The sequence below is a fragment of the Lacerta agilis genome, chromosome 1 (genome assembly GCF_009819535.1).
Source record: "Lacerta agilis isolate rLacAgi1 chromosome 1, rLacAgi1.pri, whole genome shotgun sequence".
Taxonomy (NCBI): Eukaryota; Metazoa; Chordata; class Lepidosauria; order Squamata; family Lacertidae; genus Lacerta; species Lacerta agilis.
The window spans coordinates 90,482,453-90,496,859 of NC_046312.1; the positions used below are offsets into that span (position 1 = coordinate 90,482,453).

A 14,407-nucleotide genomic window follows, 5' to 3' on the forward strand; every position below is an offset into this window, starting at 1 on the left:
AAATTGCATCCCAGTACAGCTTTCGCCACTCTTTTGTTGACTATGAGGGCCACTCCATTTCTTTTACGGGATTCCTGCCCGCAGTAGTAGATATGATAGTCATCTGAACTGAATTCGCCCATTCCCGTCCATTTTAGTTCACTGATGCCCAGGATGTCAATGTTTATTCTTGCCATCTCATTTTTGACCACATCCAGCTTACCAAGGTTCATGGTTCTTACATTCCAGGTTCCTATGCAATACTTTTCTTTACAGCATTGGACTTTCCTTTCGCTTCCAGGCATATCCGCAACTGAGTGTCCTTTCGGCTTTGGCCCAGCCGCTTCATCAGCTTTGGATCTACTTGTACTTGTCCTCCGCTCTTCCCCAGTAGCATGTTGGACGCCTTCCGACCTGAGGGGCTCATCTTCCAGCGTCATATCTTTTATATGCCTGTTGTCTTTGTCCATGGAGTTTTCTTGGCAGGGATACTGGAGTGGGTTGCCAGTTCCTCCTCCAGGTGGATCACGTTTGGTCCAAACTCTCCACTATGACCTGTCCATCTTGGGTGGCCCTGCACGGCATAGCTCATAGCTTCCCTGAGTAATTCAAGCCCCTTCGCCACGACAAGGCAGTGATCCATGAAGGGGAACTTATCTGTTAAATGGGAATAATAAGTACATACCAGGAAGTAACTTTTTTATTATGACTCATAGGTAGTTCTTTTTATCCATGGCAAGTTCTTTTTATCCATGGCAAGTTCTTCTGTAAATACCTCAGTGGCATTTAATTTTTACATTAATTTGGCTTAATCATATTTAAAAAGGGTTGAAAAATAGCAGCCATATGGAAGCCTGTGTGATCTGCCTGTGGGAAAAGCCAGTTGGAATAATCTGAAAGAAAATAAGGAGCAGTGAGATGTGTATTTTGGCAGGGTAGAGCACCTGCTTCCAGTCACACGCCTGAAACCTGTATAATGGCTGTATAATTCAAATAGCAGAATCCAGTGTGATATCACATATCCACTTAGGAGAACATTCAAGCCAGAATAGCTAAAGGCAATGGGGAAGAGTTACATTTACAGTGATACAAAATACACTCTTTAGTTTGAAGGGATATGTCATGGAAACATTATTCCCCACCCTTCAAAAAAAGAACTTTCTATTGATCACTTTAGATTAAAAAGCACCACTGATTCAAGAAAGGTTTGCTGCTGAAAGTAGAATCAAACGAAAGCACAAGTTCTTAAAGTTTGTGCAGTGAATATGAAGTAAATGTAGTCCCCGGTGCTCTTTAAAAGGTCCCCCCCCCCCGTGAAATGTATAAGTTTAAAAAACCCATTAACTCAGTATCCTTCTCATAAAAAACCCAGTATGTGGTGCCATTGGCTGGAACATTGACGTTGGATATGAGAAATCTGGCTTCAGATTCCAGCTCAGTGGGCTTCCTTCAGCAAATCACATCTTGTGTCCTGAATGCATGCTTCCACAAGAATGTCTGCAGTTCAACTAAAATTCCAGCAAGCTCATCTTTGAATAAACCAGTATCATGTTGTGCAGAGTTTGATGCATTAGCTGCATGTTACCACCCACAAGTGAAATCTTCTTGGACTTTGCACATGAGTACTTAATGCTTTATTCTCAGCAACGACACTGAACATACCTCAAGATCTGTAACAGTAAAATGGAAAGTAAGAGGCACTTGCTTTATAGAACTGTCGCGAGAAGCATTGCAAAATGTTTGTGCAAGAAGTCTGTGAGGAATTAATGGAATTACAGTCATGTTATTACAGTTGTTATTCTCTAAATGCTGCCATGACTTCTCTGAGTTGTGGATGGTGGGGGGCATTCTTTTCCGCCCTGGCTGTCAATGTCCTTTCCCTCCTATGGCCTGCCTTCCCATGACAAATAGCTAGATAATTATAATGTTTAGATCCCAGTATTGCAACATTTCTCATTCTTTCACTGAAAACACTTTTTAATATTTTTATGCCCTTAGACAAGCATGGTCTCTGTTGAAGGCCTAGCAAAACTGGTGGATCCCTCTCAACTAACAGAAGAATTTGAAGGATCCTTGGATTACAATCATGATGAATGGATAGAGTTGAGAGTTTCATTGGAAGAGTTTTTCAACAGTGCCATCCATTTGTTATCCAGGCTAGAGGACCTTCAGGAAATGTTGGCTAGGAAGGAATTTCCAGTGGATGTGGAGGGCTCAAGAAGACTGATAGATGAACACACACAGCTCAAGAAGAAAGTAATTAAAGCTCCAGTAGAAGAATTAGATCGTGAGGGTCAGAGGTTATTACAATGCATACGGTGCAGTGATGGTTTTTCTGGTAGGAACTGCATTCCTGGCAGTGCAGATTTCCAAAGTCTTGTGCCAAAGATCACCAGCCTTTTGGACAAGCTGCATTCAACTCGGCAACACTTGCATCAGATGTGGCATGTCCGGAAACTGAAACTGGACCAGTGTTTTCAACTTCGACTTTTTGAGCAAGATGCAGAAAAGGTAAGGGATAGTTTTCTTCTTCTTCTTGAGTATTACTGTGAAATCACATGGCAACATTGTAGCCAAATATATATGCTTCTGCAATTAGCAACATGAGGGATTAATCGGGGATATAAACCTCAAGTTGCTAGCAAATGTATTTTATGTGACTTGTAAAGCAAAATCACTGAACTAATTGTTGGAAGTAGCAAGCAGCATGAGAGCCAAGAATAACTCACCTCTGGCTGTTCTGAAGAAAGCTGATCTGCTTTGGATATATACAAGTAGATGTAAGCCACCCCAAGTTAAGCTTTGCTGCTTTCCACCAGGCTTTCTACCAGAACCTGTTGATGTGTTGAGAAGGGACAACCAACTCAGGAGTTTTAGTCAGGAGTTTATTTGTGAGAAGATAGAAAAAGAGATTTAGGAAAGGAAGCAATAAGTGAGCTACTGAGGGAACTGGTGTATATGCTAGCTGTAGTAGGCTAGCTGTGGTAGAAGCTTATTCACAGAAGTATAGCCCCAGCCACGAAGTGATGGATAGTATAATGATCTAAAAACGTATTTTAGCCATGATGGGCAGGGAGGTCAATATATTAGTTAAGTGTCCTGTGTAATATCAAAGGTGTCTCAGGCAATTGCCAGAGACGTCCCTTCTGCTCTGAGCAGATGGTGCTGATGGTGTGGCAGTGAGCTGCGAGTTGAGTGGTTGCTCAGCTCCAATAGGTGATGGGTGGCTGCTGTTTTTTCTCTTCCTCAATCCAATGGCCAGCATCAAGCACTGGAGATGGTGGTTCTGAGAGGAAGTCAGATCTGAATGTGCATTGTTCCAGAAAAGCCCACTGAAGCACAGCAATGGCACTACTGCCACTCCTGGAAAGTATGATTTATTGTAGCAGGAAGAAGGGATAAACTCAAGTGCTCCCCTCCCCTGGCTAAAGAGATTTCCCAATTGGTTAGGCGGAAACTGTTATTTCACAAACCAGGCTTCAGTTTTCTATTTCTTAGAGATTATTAAGCTTGCATAGATGGTGGTGGTGGGGTGGTAGTCAATTGGATTTTGGTTTGTTTCGGGCTTGCAGCTAGAAACCAGTAAGAAAAAATGGCATGTGGAGCCAGACAGTCTGCAAAGTCATAATCTGCTGAGCAGCACACACATTTGGTAGAAATCAGGGGAGTGGGAGGTAGCAATCATACTAGCAATCATCCAACTTCCATAGAAAAACTTGGTTTGTTTAGCTTGGTCGGTTTTTGTTTTTTCCCTTCGAGCATGGAGAGAAGAAAAAAACCCAGGACCCCTAGGATTCCACAGGTGCAAATGAAATTAATCCATAGAGAGAAATTGCAATCTTCTTGTGGTTGAAGTCTCAATGCCGTGATTCAATTAGGTCAACTGTGTTGCATTCATTGCCGAGCAATAGGAGGTGGTTCACGTAGTGTGCATCCCCCACCACAGTGATGGCCTGATTAAATCACTTTAGGATCTGCAGGAAAGATAGTCTCAGGCTTTGCTATTCAGATTAATTCCTTACCCGAGAGAAGGACAGATAACTGCAGTTCTTGATTGTGTCTCTGTTGGACAGCAAAGTAAAATAGGGTTATTTAATCATAAGAAAAAGCATAGCATTTAACTGTATCAGATATTGTGGTGATGCAACCCACAGCCGGCATAGTTTCTCAAAACAAGGGAAGGTATTGGAAATATTCAAGAAATGCTAATAAGTTTGGGTAGTAGTGGGAGTTAAAGGGAAGGAAGGGCAGGGTGGATGTCTCATACTCTACTGGAATAAGCGCACTAAGGACAGAAAATATTTATCAGCCTACATACTGTCTGCAGACCTTCTGGAAATACTTAATGTTGGCATCCATCCTGGTTTTTCTTTTCTTTTCTTGTGGGAGGAATTTCTCAGTTATTCCACAGCAATCCCATGTCAATATCATTATCCCAATGCATCTGAACTAAGAAAACCTATGTGGCAGTGAACAACCAGCTCACCACTACTGTTAGCATGGCTGGTACTTAGCGTATGATCCAGACCATAAGAAGCATGTTTCTTCTCAGATGCTTCTTTTCCCCATCTATTTGCTAGATATAAATAAGGAGGATAAATAATCATTCATGGCAGTAAGTGGAAGGAATCATGCACTAACACAACTCAAAATATTTCATAAAATGTAATTTTATGGCATGAAGAATAGTGTCTCAACAATCCTCTGCCTTTTTGTTGAACCTTGACTGGGGGTTCAACTGGGGGTTCTGCTGTTAACTCCCAGAGCTGTTGTGAGGGAAAGAATTAGGGGAGGGGATCCTCACCTCTGTGAAAGAAAGGCAAGATAATATAATGTACCATATTGGCCCGAATATAAGCTGCACTTTTCCCCAAATTCTGACAGTGAAAAGTTAAAGTGTGGCTTATATTCGTGACCTTATGCTGCCAGCAAAGCGGCACACACACACACCCCGGAAGCAGCGTGGGGCAACGCCGCCTGCCTACCACTCCCAAGCCTGCCTTGAGCCATTGTGGGGAAGAGAGGTGGCCACCGGCAAAGCAGCGTGGCTCCCCTCCAAGCAGCCTGGGAGTGCAGGGCAACGGCGCGCTGCCTGCCCACCACTCCCAAGACTCCCCTGAGCCGTCAAAACGAAGGAGGGAAGCAGGTGGAGGCCACCGGCAAAGCTGTGCTGCTCCTCCCCAGGAAGCAGCCCAGGTATTGTCTTTTTTTCTTTCCCCCCATCAATTCTAAAGGTGCGGCTTATTTGCGGGTGCAGATTATATTTGGGTCAATGCGGTATTACTTAATAATAAGCCTGTAATTGTTACAGGATGATCCTTACAGTATAATCATGTGAGCTGATGAACTAGCCTGGCATTTCATAATATATTGTGCTAGAATCCTTGTATGTGGAAGAAGGCTATTGAAGTGACAATAGTGGGTCTCAACCTTTAATTCCAGTACTTGTGGAGGAACTTCAGTTAATATTACTGCATCAAGCAGACCCGTGATATTAGGGTACCAGAGAGAAAAGCTCATGAGCAGTTGAAGCTGACTAGCTTTAAATTTTCCCGCATAAAAGCCAGGAGATCCAGGTGCCTGTTGAAACAAACCTGAAATTTTCCAAAGTGAGGGGAGAATACACAATGCATGAGGTAGAAGAATGCTAATTGTTGGTACTGTCAATTTGGAGGAGGCAGAAGCTGGCTGTCAGCCAGTCTCAATTGAGAGGGAAATCCTGAAGTGAATCCCTAGAATGAAACAAGAAAGGGAACACCAGCAGTTGACACCCACAAGATACAGTATTTCCCATCAGGGCTGGCCAGGAAAAGGTAAGGCAGACCCCTGCTGTATGTGACACACAAGGAAATTAAACACAGCACGCCTGTAGGCAGGCTGCTTACATTGAAGAGGGAAAAATGGAATTGGAAGGAGTGGAAATGGAATTGAATAGATTAAGTTGGCTAAAAATGTCTGGACAATATAAGCTGCTTTCATCATGTAGGGGAAGCCAAAGTGCTTAGAGTACTTTAACAAGGAGTGGTGCATCAAGATCTTCTCCCCCCATTTATGTGTCCAAAGCTTTCACAGCCTCTTCTGAGACCTTATTTGGGAGGCTAAAGAAGAGAATGCTTCAGGAATCTAGGGAAGAATTGTCACTATAATTTTTTTAGTAAGTTTATGGAAGCATCCCTTTTTAGGGTTTTTAAAATATAAATTTATTTATCATTTTCCATTTTCCAACAAAACATACAAATTGACAAAACCCAAAATAACATCAAGTCGACTTCCCCTCACGCCATCTGTGCTCCCTTCCATTTTATCTCTGCTACTGTATTTTCACAATAATTCCTTAATTATTTATTTTCTCTGAAATTTCCTTGAGTTTTCTCTACTGCTCATTTTACATTAACCCTGCTAATATTTTCAGTTGTTTACAAGAAGTTTTCAGATTTTCAGTCTTTATTAAAGATTCTTTCTTCCTGGTTCCTTATTCTTTCCATACGTTTAACAGTTATGGAAGCATCCTTCAGAAGGGCATGTTCTGGGTTAATTTACCACGGCTACGGTAGCTCACAATTTGTGATGCTATCTTCCTCCAAACTGCTACCAACAAATCTTTTGCCTCTATTTATTGTAGATTTCCACTTTTAAGCCAGAATACCAATGAAAGCAAAGGATCACCAGAAAGGGAAGGTGGCAAATTAAGGGAATTGTTGGAATCCAGCAATGGATGACAGAGATGCGTATTTACTGTAGGAGAGCATGGTGCACAAGAAAACAGTACTTTGTTGTAGTTTCTTTGGAGAAAGGCATTTGGACATTCAGGGACAAATGCATTATCGTATTCCAGCCTTAACCATTTCAAGTATTGTTTCCTTTAGATGCTTCATGAGCTATAATAAAATGGCATTACACAGCTGATGACAAGATCCTCTTTGCTAATAGGAAGCAGTTTATTTTATTACAGTCCATTAAGTGCAGCAGTAGTAAGTGTTCCTGAGCAAATGGCAAGTGTGTGTGTGTGAAAAAGGATTTCCTGGAAATAGATTTTGGCTCAGTTTCTGGAAGGAATAGAGTTCAGCAGCACTTATAAATCAATAGAGTCATATTTCTTCCCATCTCTGTTATGTCATCTTGTAAAAACTAAAGAGTATTTTAAAAATGATATAAGGACAGGAGTTTTTCTCTTCATTCATTCATTTGACCATTGGTTCTGGCTACTTTTAAATATTGCAAGTCACTCTAGGGAGAACTGTATTCAAATTCCAACACAGCATCGGGTATACTGATATTGTTGGCATCAGTCTGTCTCAAGAGACAGTGGAGTGCATCTCCAGGGTGAAGTCAAACTACTGGAGAATCACAGCACCTGCTGTGACTGCAGAGACTGGTAACTCATAATTGTGTTGTTTTTGCTGCGTCAGCAACACTGAAGTAACCTCTCTGGGGCATAAGCCCGGGCAGTTGGTATGGACATCCTGGAGATATACTGGTATACGTGGATGTATATTGTGTATCTGTGTTGGTTGGATGTTCATGTATGTGTTTCATATATATAATATCAGAATTCTAAGTTGTAAGAAACAACAAAAAGAGAGTATTTTCTAGACCCAATTGCCCTTTCCCTCAACCCCCCCCCCACCATATTGAAATAAGGGATGTCATAATGAGGCAGATGAGAGTTGAAAATACATAACAGTAATTTATGTCTTTCAACTTTTTGGCAGCTCATTTTCCTGTTTTCAGAGTGCTTATTCAAACTGAAGCTTTTCAGGTAATTTTTCCACCCATTTGAAATAATTTGAATATTCCATGCCAAGCTTCTGTGCATGTAAAAGACTGTGGTATCGGTCTCACTCGTTGGAGCCTCTGTTACAAGTATTGGCAGCAATTAAAGACATTGCCTTGTTTTCAGCACATCCAGGTGTATTTATAATAAGTGCTATAATAACAGTGATGAAGAGACCACAACTGTAACCACAACTGCCACTCTTTCAAAAGCTTAGAGCTCAGGCAGTCCTATCTTTTTTTCTTAGGTTAGTATCACAACTTTTGCTTATTGCAAAACCAAAGCTCTCTCAGGGGCTTACTATATCCTTCTGCAAATATATGAAAAGGAGGCAGAATGCTGGGGAGAGGGGCTGATTTGGGGGGGTGCCCTTGAAATGAAGTCTCTAGCACTCCTAGAAGGAATGTTATAAAAGTTTGACATTGGGGTAAAGCAAGGTTCTTCTGCCTTCCATAGTGCAGCAGGCAAAATTTCAACAGGTTAAGTATTTTCTAATACAGATTGTGTGAAATGCTTCACCTGTTCAAATTCTGTCTCTCAAACATGTTATTACGTGTGCAGTCACTGATTTATTTTTGGGTCCCTCCATTCCACCTGCAAAAGGGAACACAAATATGTATCCTCATATACAAGTGGGTTGGAGGGCCCAATCCAGGTACACAGTACTGGGCACACAAAAAACCTCTTTAGCAACCTTGACTGTCCCAACCAGGAGGTTTGTCTTTTTTAAAGTAGAAAGGCTTGTGGATGTGGCAAACTGGACACTGAAAGCTATAACCTCTGGTTCCTAAGCTAGCATCCCACCTAGCATCCCTCAGTGTGTAAAACAGGCTACCCTACAGACTCTTATTAACAAAGGGCCAATCCACCCCTTCAAAGCAATATAATATAGAGGAGTGCAAACCTTGTGCAGCTTATTGCTTCCTAAGAGTTCTTCCCTTAGGGGCTTAAAAATATGCAGGAGGTCAAACCTTGACCTCCTTCCTCCAGACTATTACAAGTGTGAACACTGTTAGTAAATCATCCATCTTTGTTTTATTCTGGTCACTTCTGAGGAGGCTTGAACCATTCTCCTCTTTCCTTGAGGAAGCTGGCTGTGATGAAGCTTGAGAGCCCTTTGCTTTACTACTGCTGCTGCTGCTGCTGCTGCTGCTGCTGCTGCTACTACTACTACTACTACTATTAATAAAATTTATATAGCACACTTTATCAAAAGATCTTAGGGTGATGTACAACGTTAGAAACACATTACAAAACATCAAAGATAAACACATAACAAAACACAGCAAAAAGCATACTGACAGACAACCTAATAGTAAAACAATCACAATAATAACAGTACTCTCACACATACTTTCACAGGCCATAGATTATTTAATAGTCATAGGCCTGGATAAAGAATAATCTTTTTGCCTGGCTTCTAAAGACATGTAATGATGGTGCCAGGCGAGTCTCTCTGGAGAGAGCATTCCACAATTGGGGAGCCAAACACAGCAATGTTTATATCCAGAATGCAATGCTAGAGTGGAGAACTCAGGTTCACCTCCCTACGCCCACTCCTGCCATGAACATTACCACAAGCCTCTACATTCTTGTTGTGATTCTTGTGAGATTCTTTCACACAAATGACATACACCAGGATTCTACTTCTTCTATAGAATACCATATGGATTCAAAGGCAGTGTAAGGCAGCCTTTCCCAATCTTGGACTACAACCACCAACACCCCTGACCATTGGCCATGCTGCCTGGTGATGCTGGTTGTCATAGTCCTGAGGACCCAAAGTTGAGAAATGCTTGTCTAAAGAGTGTATGCAGCAAAAGCATACCAATCTGAATTTTCTGAAGAAAGCTGTGACAGTAACATATAAAAGTGTGGAAGATGAAATAGTTAAACAGGTTACCCAATCAGAACCCAGAGGGGGTGGAGTCAGAGGGACTATAAAAACCAGCTCTGGGAGGGGCGAGAGAGGGAGTTGAGGGAGATGAGAGTTCAGTTGTTAGTTGGGAGTTTGAGTTCGTTGGCGGTTTGGGTGGTTGGTTGGAGTGGGAGTGAGTTGGGAAAGAGTTGATAGACAGGACGAGTTAGTGTAGCAGAATAAGCTGAGTCAGGAACAGTTAGGAGCAAGGAATATAAGTAAAGCAGAAAGGTGGTTTAGAGAGTGAGATCAGGGAGAGGAAGTTACAGGTCTGGATAGGCACCTCATGAGAACATTTATGAAACCACACGCTTGTTAAACTACAATAAATAAACAGAAGTTTTATGTTTCAATTTAACCCTGATTGGACTCAGTATTGTACCAGGTAGGGCCCGGTTGGTGGCAGCGAGAGATAGAGTGGTGGTACAGGGATCAATAGATGGTGAAAGTCCAGGGACCCTGTGCGATCGCCACAAAAGCTAGGTTTTAAGTTGGGTGGAAAACCTCTTTGTCTCCAGACATTACTGGACCACAACTCCCATAATCCCTTGCTAGCTGGAGCTGATGAGAGTTGGAGTCACTACAGGTTCCCTGCCCCTGTTCTAGGCCCTACATTTGACTTAAGGATGACATGTTCCCTACTCTGCTCACTATTCTTCTGGTGTTCATGAGCAGATCATAACTGGTCTTTCAGCTTTGGAGTGGCAGCTCACATGACCCCGCATGTACTCACTGCAGGTAAGCAGAAAAGAGAAGTGTTTACAGCACTGAGAGGGAGGGTACGATTGGTGCATTGCATGAGAGGTTGCAGAGTGTCAGTAATACAGTCCACAGCTGTTCCAGAGATGTTCAGAAAAAGCCAATGATTTATCAACACCGTGTCACAATTGAGAGTAGAAATCTTCTCAAAGCATTGTCCCTTGATTATTCCAAGGGAATCACTCATATGGAGAATGTAATATGTGACCTGGGCCCTTCGTGGATGCAGATGCAGCTTCCCAGAAGTGATTCCAGTGAAGACAGCAGCTGAAAAACATACTTTCACAGTTGTGGGAACTGCTGCTGGGAAGCTGCAACTGAATCTGTGGGGGTTCTAGGCTGCATGTTTATGGTCTCCACGTGAATGCATTCCTAAAGGCAGTTGGGATGCATTATACAACTCTGTGAACTCTCTTGTAAGCAACTGATAATCCACCCCTTTCTGTTTTCCCCTCAAAGACGTGTTTTTTTGCTTCCCCCACCTCAGCAACTCAGTTACAGCTCTTATAACTTTAGTAGCCTAGATTTCCTTCAAAGCATATGTGGAGCTCAGACTGGTAACTGGATTGTAAAATCTGAACATGCTCTTTGGTAGATAGATGTGCCAAATTGCCTCCAGATCTCTCAGACTGTAGAAGCTTTGGATGCTGTTGCTTTCCTGAACAGCTATCCAGATTGTAGTCTCATTCCTCTGGGTATCATTAGCATTGTGAACAATGACTTCCCAACTTCCAGCCACCTGCAAAGAACTGTGTGTGCAAGTGTGCAAAATAGCCAGCAAGTCAGCCAGGTCCTACCAGATTGGTCTTTCCTCTGATTGCCACTGAGAAGAGAAATATAAAAAAATCCTAGCTGCACACAATTGGAGCCCCTAGTTCAGGGGTCCCCAAACTTACCCAGTCTCGGGCCGGTTCCTCCAGCACCGATCGTGCGGTGGCCGGAGGGCGGGGGAGCGCACACCCATACGCGCGTGCACTCACTTTTCCCGGTGCACTTCCGGGTCGGCGTGGCACTGGAAATAACTTGTGCGCGTGCGCACGGGCCTCTGCAGACCCGAAAGTGCGCCATAAATGATGTTTTGTGCATGTGCAAAAGCTATTTCCGTCGCTGTGCCGACCCGGAGATGGGGAACTGCACTGCACCGCGCTGGTAAGAGTACCCCCATATTGCAGGAGGAATGTGTAGGCTGAAAGCAGCTTGCCTAAGACCAGTTATTTTGTGATTCAGACACTTAGCCACTGTGTTGGAGGAGTTGTCTGTAGTCTTTCAATTTCTATTATATTCAGAAGGAATAACTGACAATATCTTAGGAATTAGGGGTGTGACTTTGATAATAGGTATAGTAATAAAATACTGTGAAAATCATTTTAGGAATTCCTGTTCTTTACTTAAAGGCCCTGCCTTGAATTTTGCTGAGGCAACTTAAAATTGGCTAATAGCCACTATTAGTATGCCAAATAATTTTGATGGATTCATCTTTGCCTCTTCTGCTAACAATGTCCCCCCCCCCTAGATTTGGCTGCTTTTGCATAGCCCACTACCCACTCAGTTGCATTGCTTGAGCCCCTGTGTACCACTCATTGAAATTGACGGTTTAAACTTCAAAGGATGGTCAATAAATCTCCCACTTTGTTAATATAATTGTAGAAGCCTAGTAGACAGAGAGTTGCTGAATACAGTATGTTGAAGTCTTTTATGCTTCAGCTGGAAATAACCTATCTGTGAAAATCTCGCATTTTAGGCCATTTTTCTAATTGTTTCAGATGTGGTGTTTCTAAGAATGGGATCTTGTTCTTTCAGCTAAGGATTGTTGAGTGCTGATTATACCAGTTGGTTGACTGGACTACATAAGGAAAGCTGAAAGGTTACAGGAGGTGATAGCAGATACAGCAAGTAATTTATGGCGATGTTGCTACAAAGTACAATATCAACCCGCAACAAAGAAATGCAATTGATTAATTGATTATTTGGTTAAAAGGCAAACAATAACTCAGCTAAGCCTTCTTTAAAATAATGACAGCCCCACATTTCAAATGATAACTATGATATGGAAAACCAGTTAGTATGAAAGAAAAAGTAGCAGAGAAGTAGAGTAGGGAAATACATTCTGATTATGTTTGTTTGTTTGATATACCCCTTAATACAGCAGCATTCAAGCAGTGTAGAACTGCTTCTACATTCTCCTTTACTTAACATCTACTTCTGCTTTATCAGCACATTGGCAAGTGTGAGTTTAATAAATGCACATATGCCGTGTCCTTTAGGTATCTTATATAGATAGATTGGATATTCAACTATTCCTCTCCTGTTTATTGCCTACTGTATTGATGATCACAAAAGAAATAATTGTTAGTACTACTTGTTGTACTGAATCAGGAATGTTGATCCATTGTGTGTGCAAGGCAGGTCTAAACCCCACACAAGCATATATATGGCTCCAAGACCACTCCTAAAATTTGTTGGTGGCATGCAGGCATCAGGTGTCTCTCCTGTCACTTCTGGGAAAATCTTCACTAAGCACTCTTCCCTACCTTTCCTGATGTGGCAAGTTAAAGCATTGAGAATCACTGCAGTAGTGGCTGCTCCTTTGAAAACTGCTAAGGGAAAAAAATAACTGACTGAAAAAATAAGAGAAGTTTAGAGTGGTCCAAAAACAGGAAGGAGAACTCCAGAGTTTCCAAAGTAGTCACAATCTTTAGCACCTAGTAAATCTCACTTTTTTTTTTAACCATAAGAGTAATAGTGAGAAAAGCTAAGCATTAACTGAACCACAGTTTTCAATAGCCTATGAGAAAATGCAAAAAGACCAGCACCATCTCTAAAGACACCTGGTGGACTGCTTGCTTCAAAATCCTTGTATGACATAAGTACCCTCCACCTGGAAAGTTAAAGATAGAAGGCTTCACAGTTCTCTCTCTGAAGACACAGTTCCCCATGTGGAGAGGGGCAGTTGTCTCCTCTTTCTAACAACTGCTCCCTCCCACGCTTTCTGAGGAGGAATTGGCTTGTCAGAGGGCTGCTTGTATTGGTTCTAAACACTTCTGTTGGACTTTAAATAACACTGTCAGCTGCTGCGGAGAACAGAAAAACTTGTATTGGAGGTCGCCATTAAAAATAATAGCAGGTGGGCACTCTAAAGCAAATTTTAAAGATCACCAGCAGACAGAGGTAGGTAAAAGCAACTAAAAAAGTAAAAGCCCAAACAGCACCAGAATATCTAAAATTCTTGCATAAACAGGAATGCCCTCAGCTGGATCCAAAATGACAGCACTGTCAGCCCCTGCAAAGGGAGGGCATTCTACAGTTAATTCTCCATGGAGAAACCTCTACCTAAGTTGCTTCCCTTAAGAATGGAACACAGAAAAGAGCATATTCCAATTTAAATATGTCTGTCTAGTAATAAATATGATGTTCTACCAAAAAAAGAGGAAAAATGGACAATGTGTTATCAACGTGAGAAGCATTTATTGCACAGAGAATGTAGAATGGCCTGTTGTTTCTGTATTTCTAAAATACATTCCCACCACATTCTTATATTTCACCCATCAACCATTAGAAACTTACTCTTCGGGGCATTCAAGGATTCCCTATATTTCAACAAGATCCCAGAAGCCACAGTCTAATACTTCGTCCAACATCCATCTTTTCAGTAAACTGGAATAAACCTTTGGAATGCCAGTTACTTGCAAATTTCCCGATTTTCAAAACATTATATACCTGTTATATAAAAATGCATAATGTGAAGACAAAACTTTGTCCAAGAAGCACTAAAATGCATTTTTAAAAGTTACTTCTATTGTTATTGCTTAATCTTATTTCTTAATCAAAGTGGTCCATGATGTCTGTGATCCTTAAGTGCCTGCTGAACACTCTCTCTCTCTCTCTCTCTCTCTCTCTCTCTCTCTGTGTGTGTGTGTGTGTGTTGTGCTTTTTTCAGGGGGTACTCGGGTACGCATACCCCCAATTTGAACTATAAG

At 41.9% G+C, this 14,407-nt stretch overlaps 1 protein-coding gene across 13 annotated transcripts in view; it reads left to right on the forward strand.

Annotated features, from left to right (window-relative positions):
* KALRN (kalirin RhoGEF kinase) overlaps nt 1-14,407 on the forward strand; it is a 494,138-nt gene that overhangs the window by 247,252 nt on the left and 232,479 nt on the right. For all 13 annotated transcript variants that reach the window (XR_004427468.1, XM_033162965.1, XM_033162941.1 and 10 more), the window contains one exon: nt 1,978-2,490. Coding sequence is in view for 12 of the 13 variants with exons in the window: in XM_033162965.1 (XP_033018856.1) it covers nt 1,978-2,490 (513 nt within the window). In the remaining variant the exon portion in view is untranslated. The remainder of the gene's footprint in view (nt 1-1,977; nt 2,491-14,407) is intronic.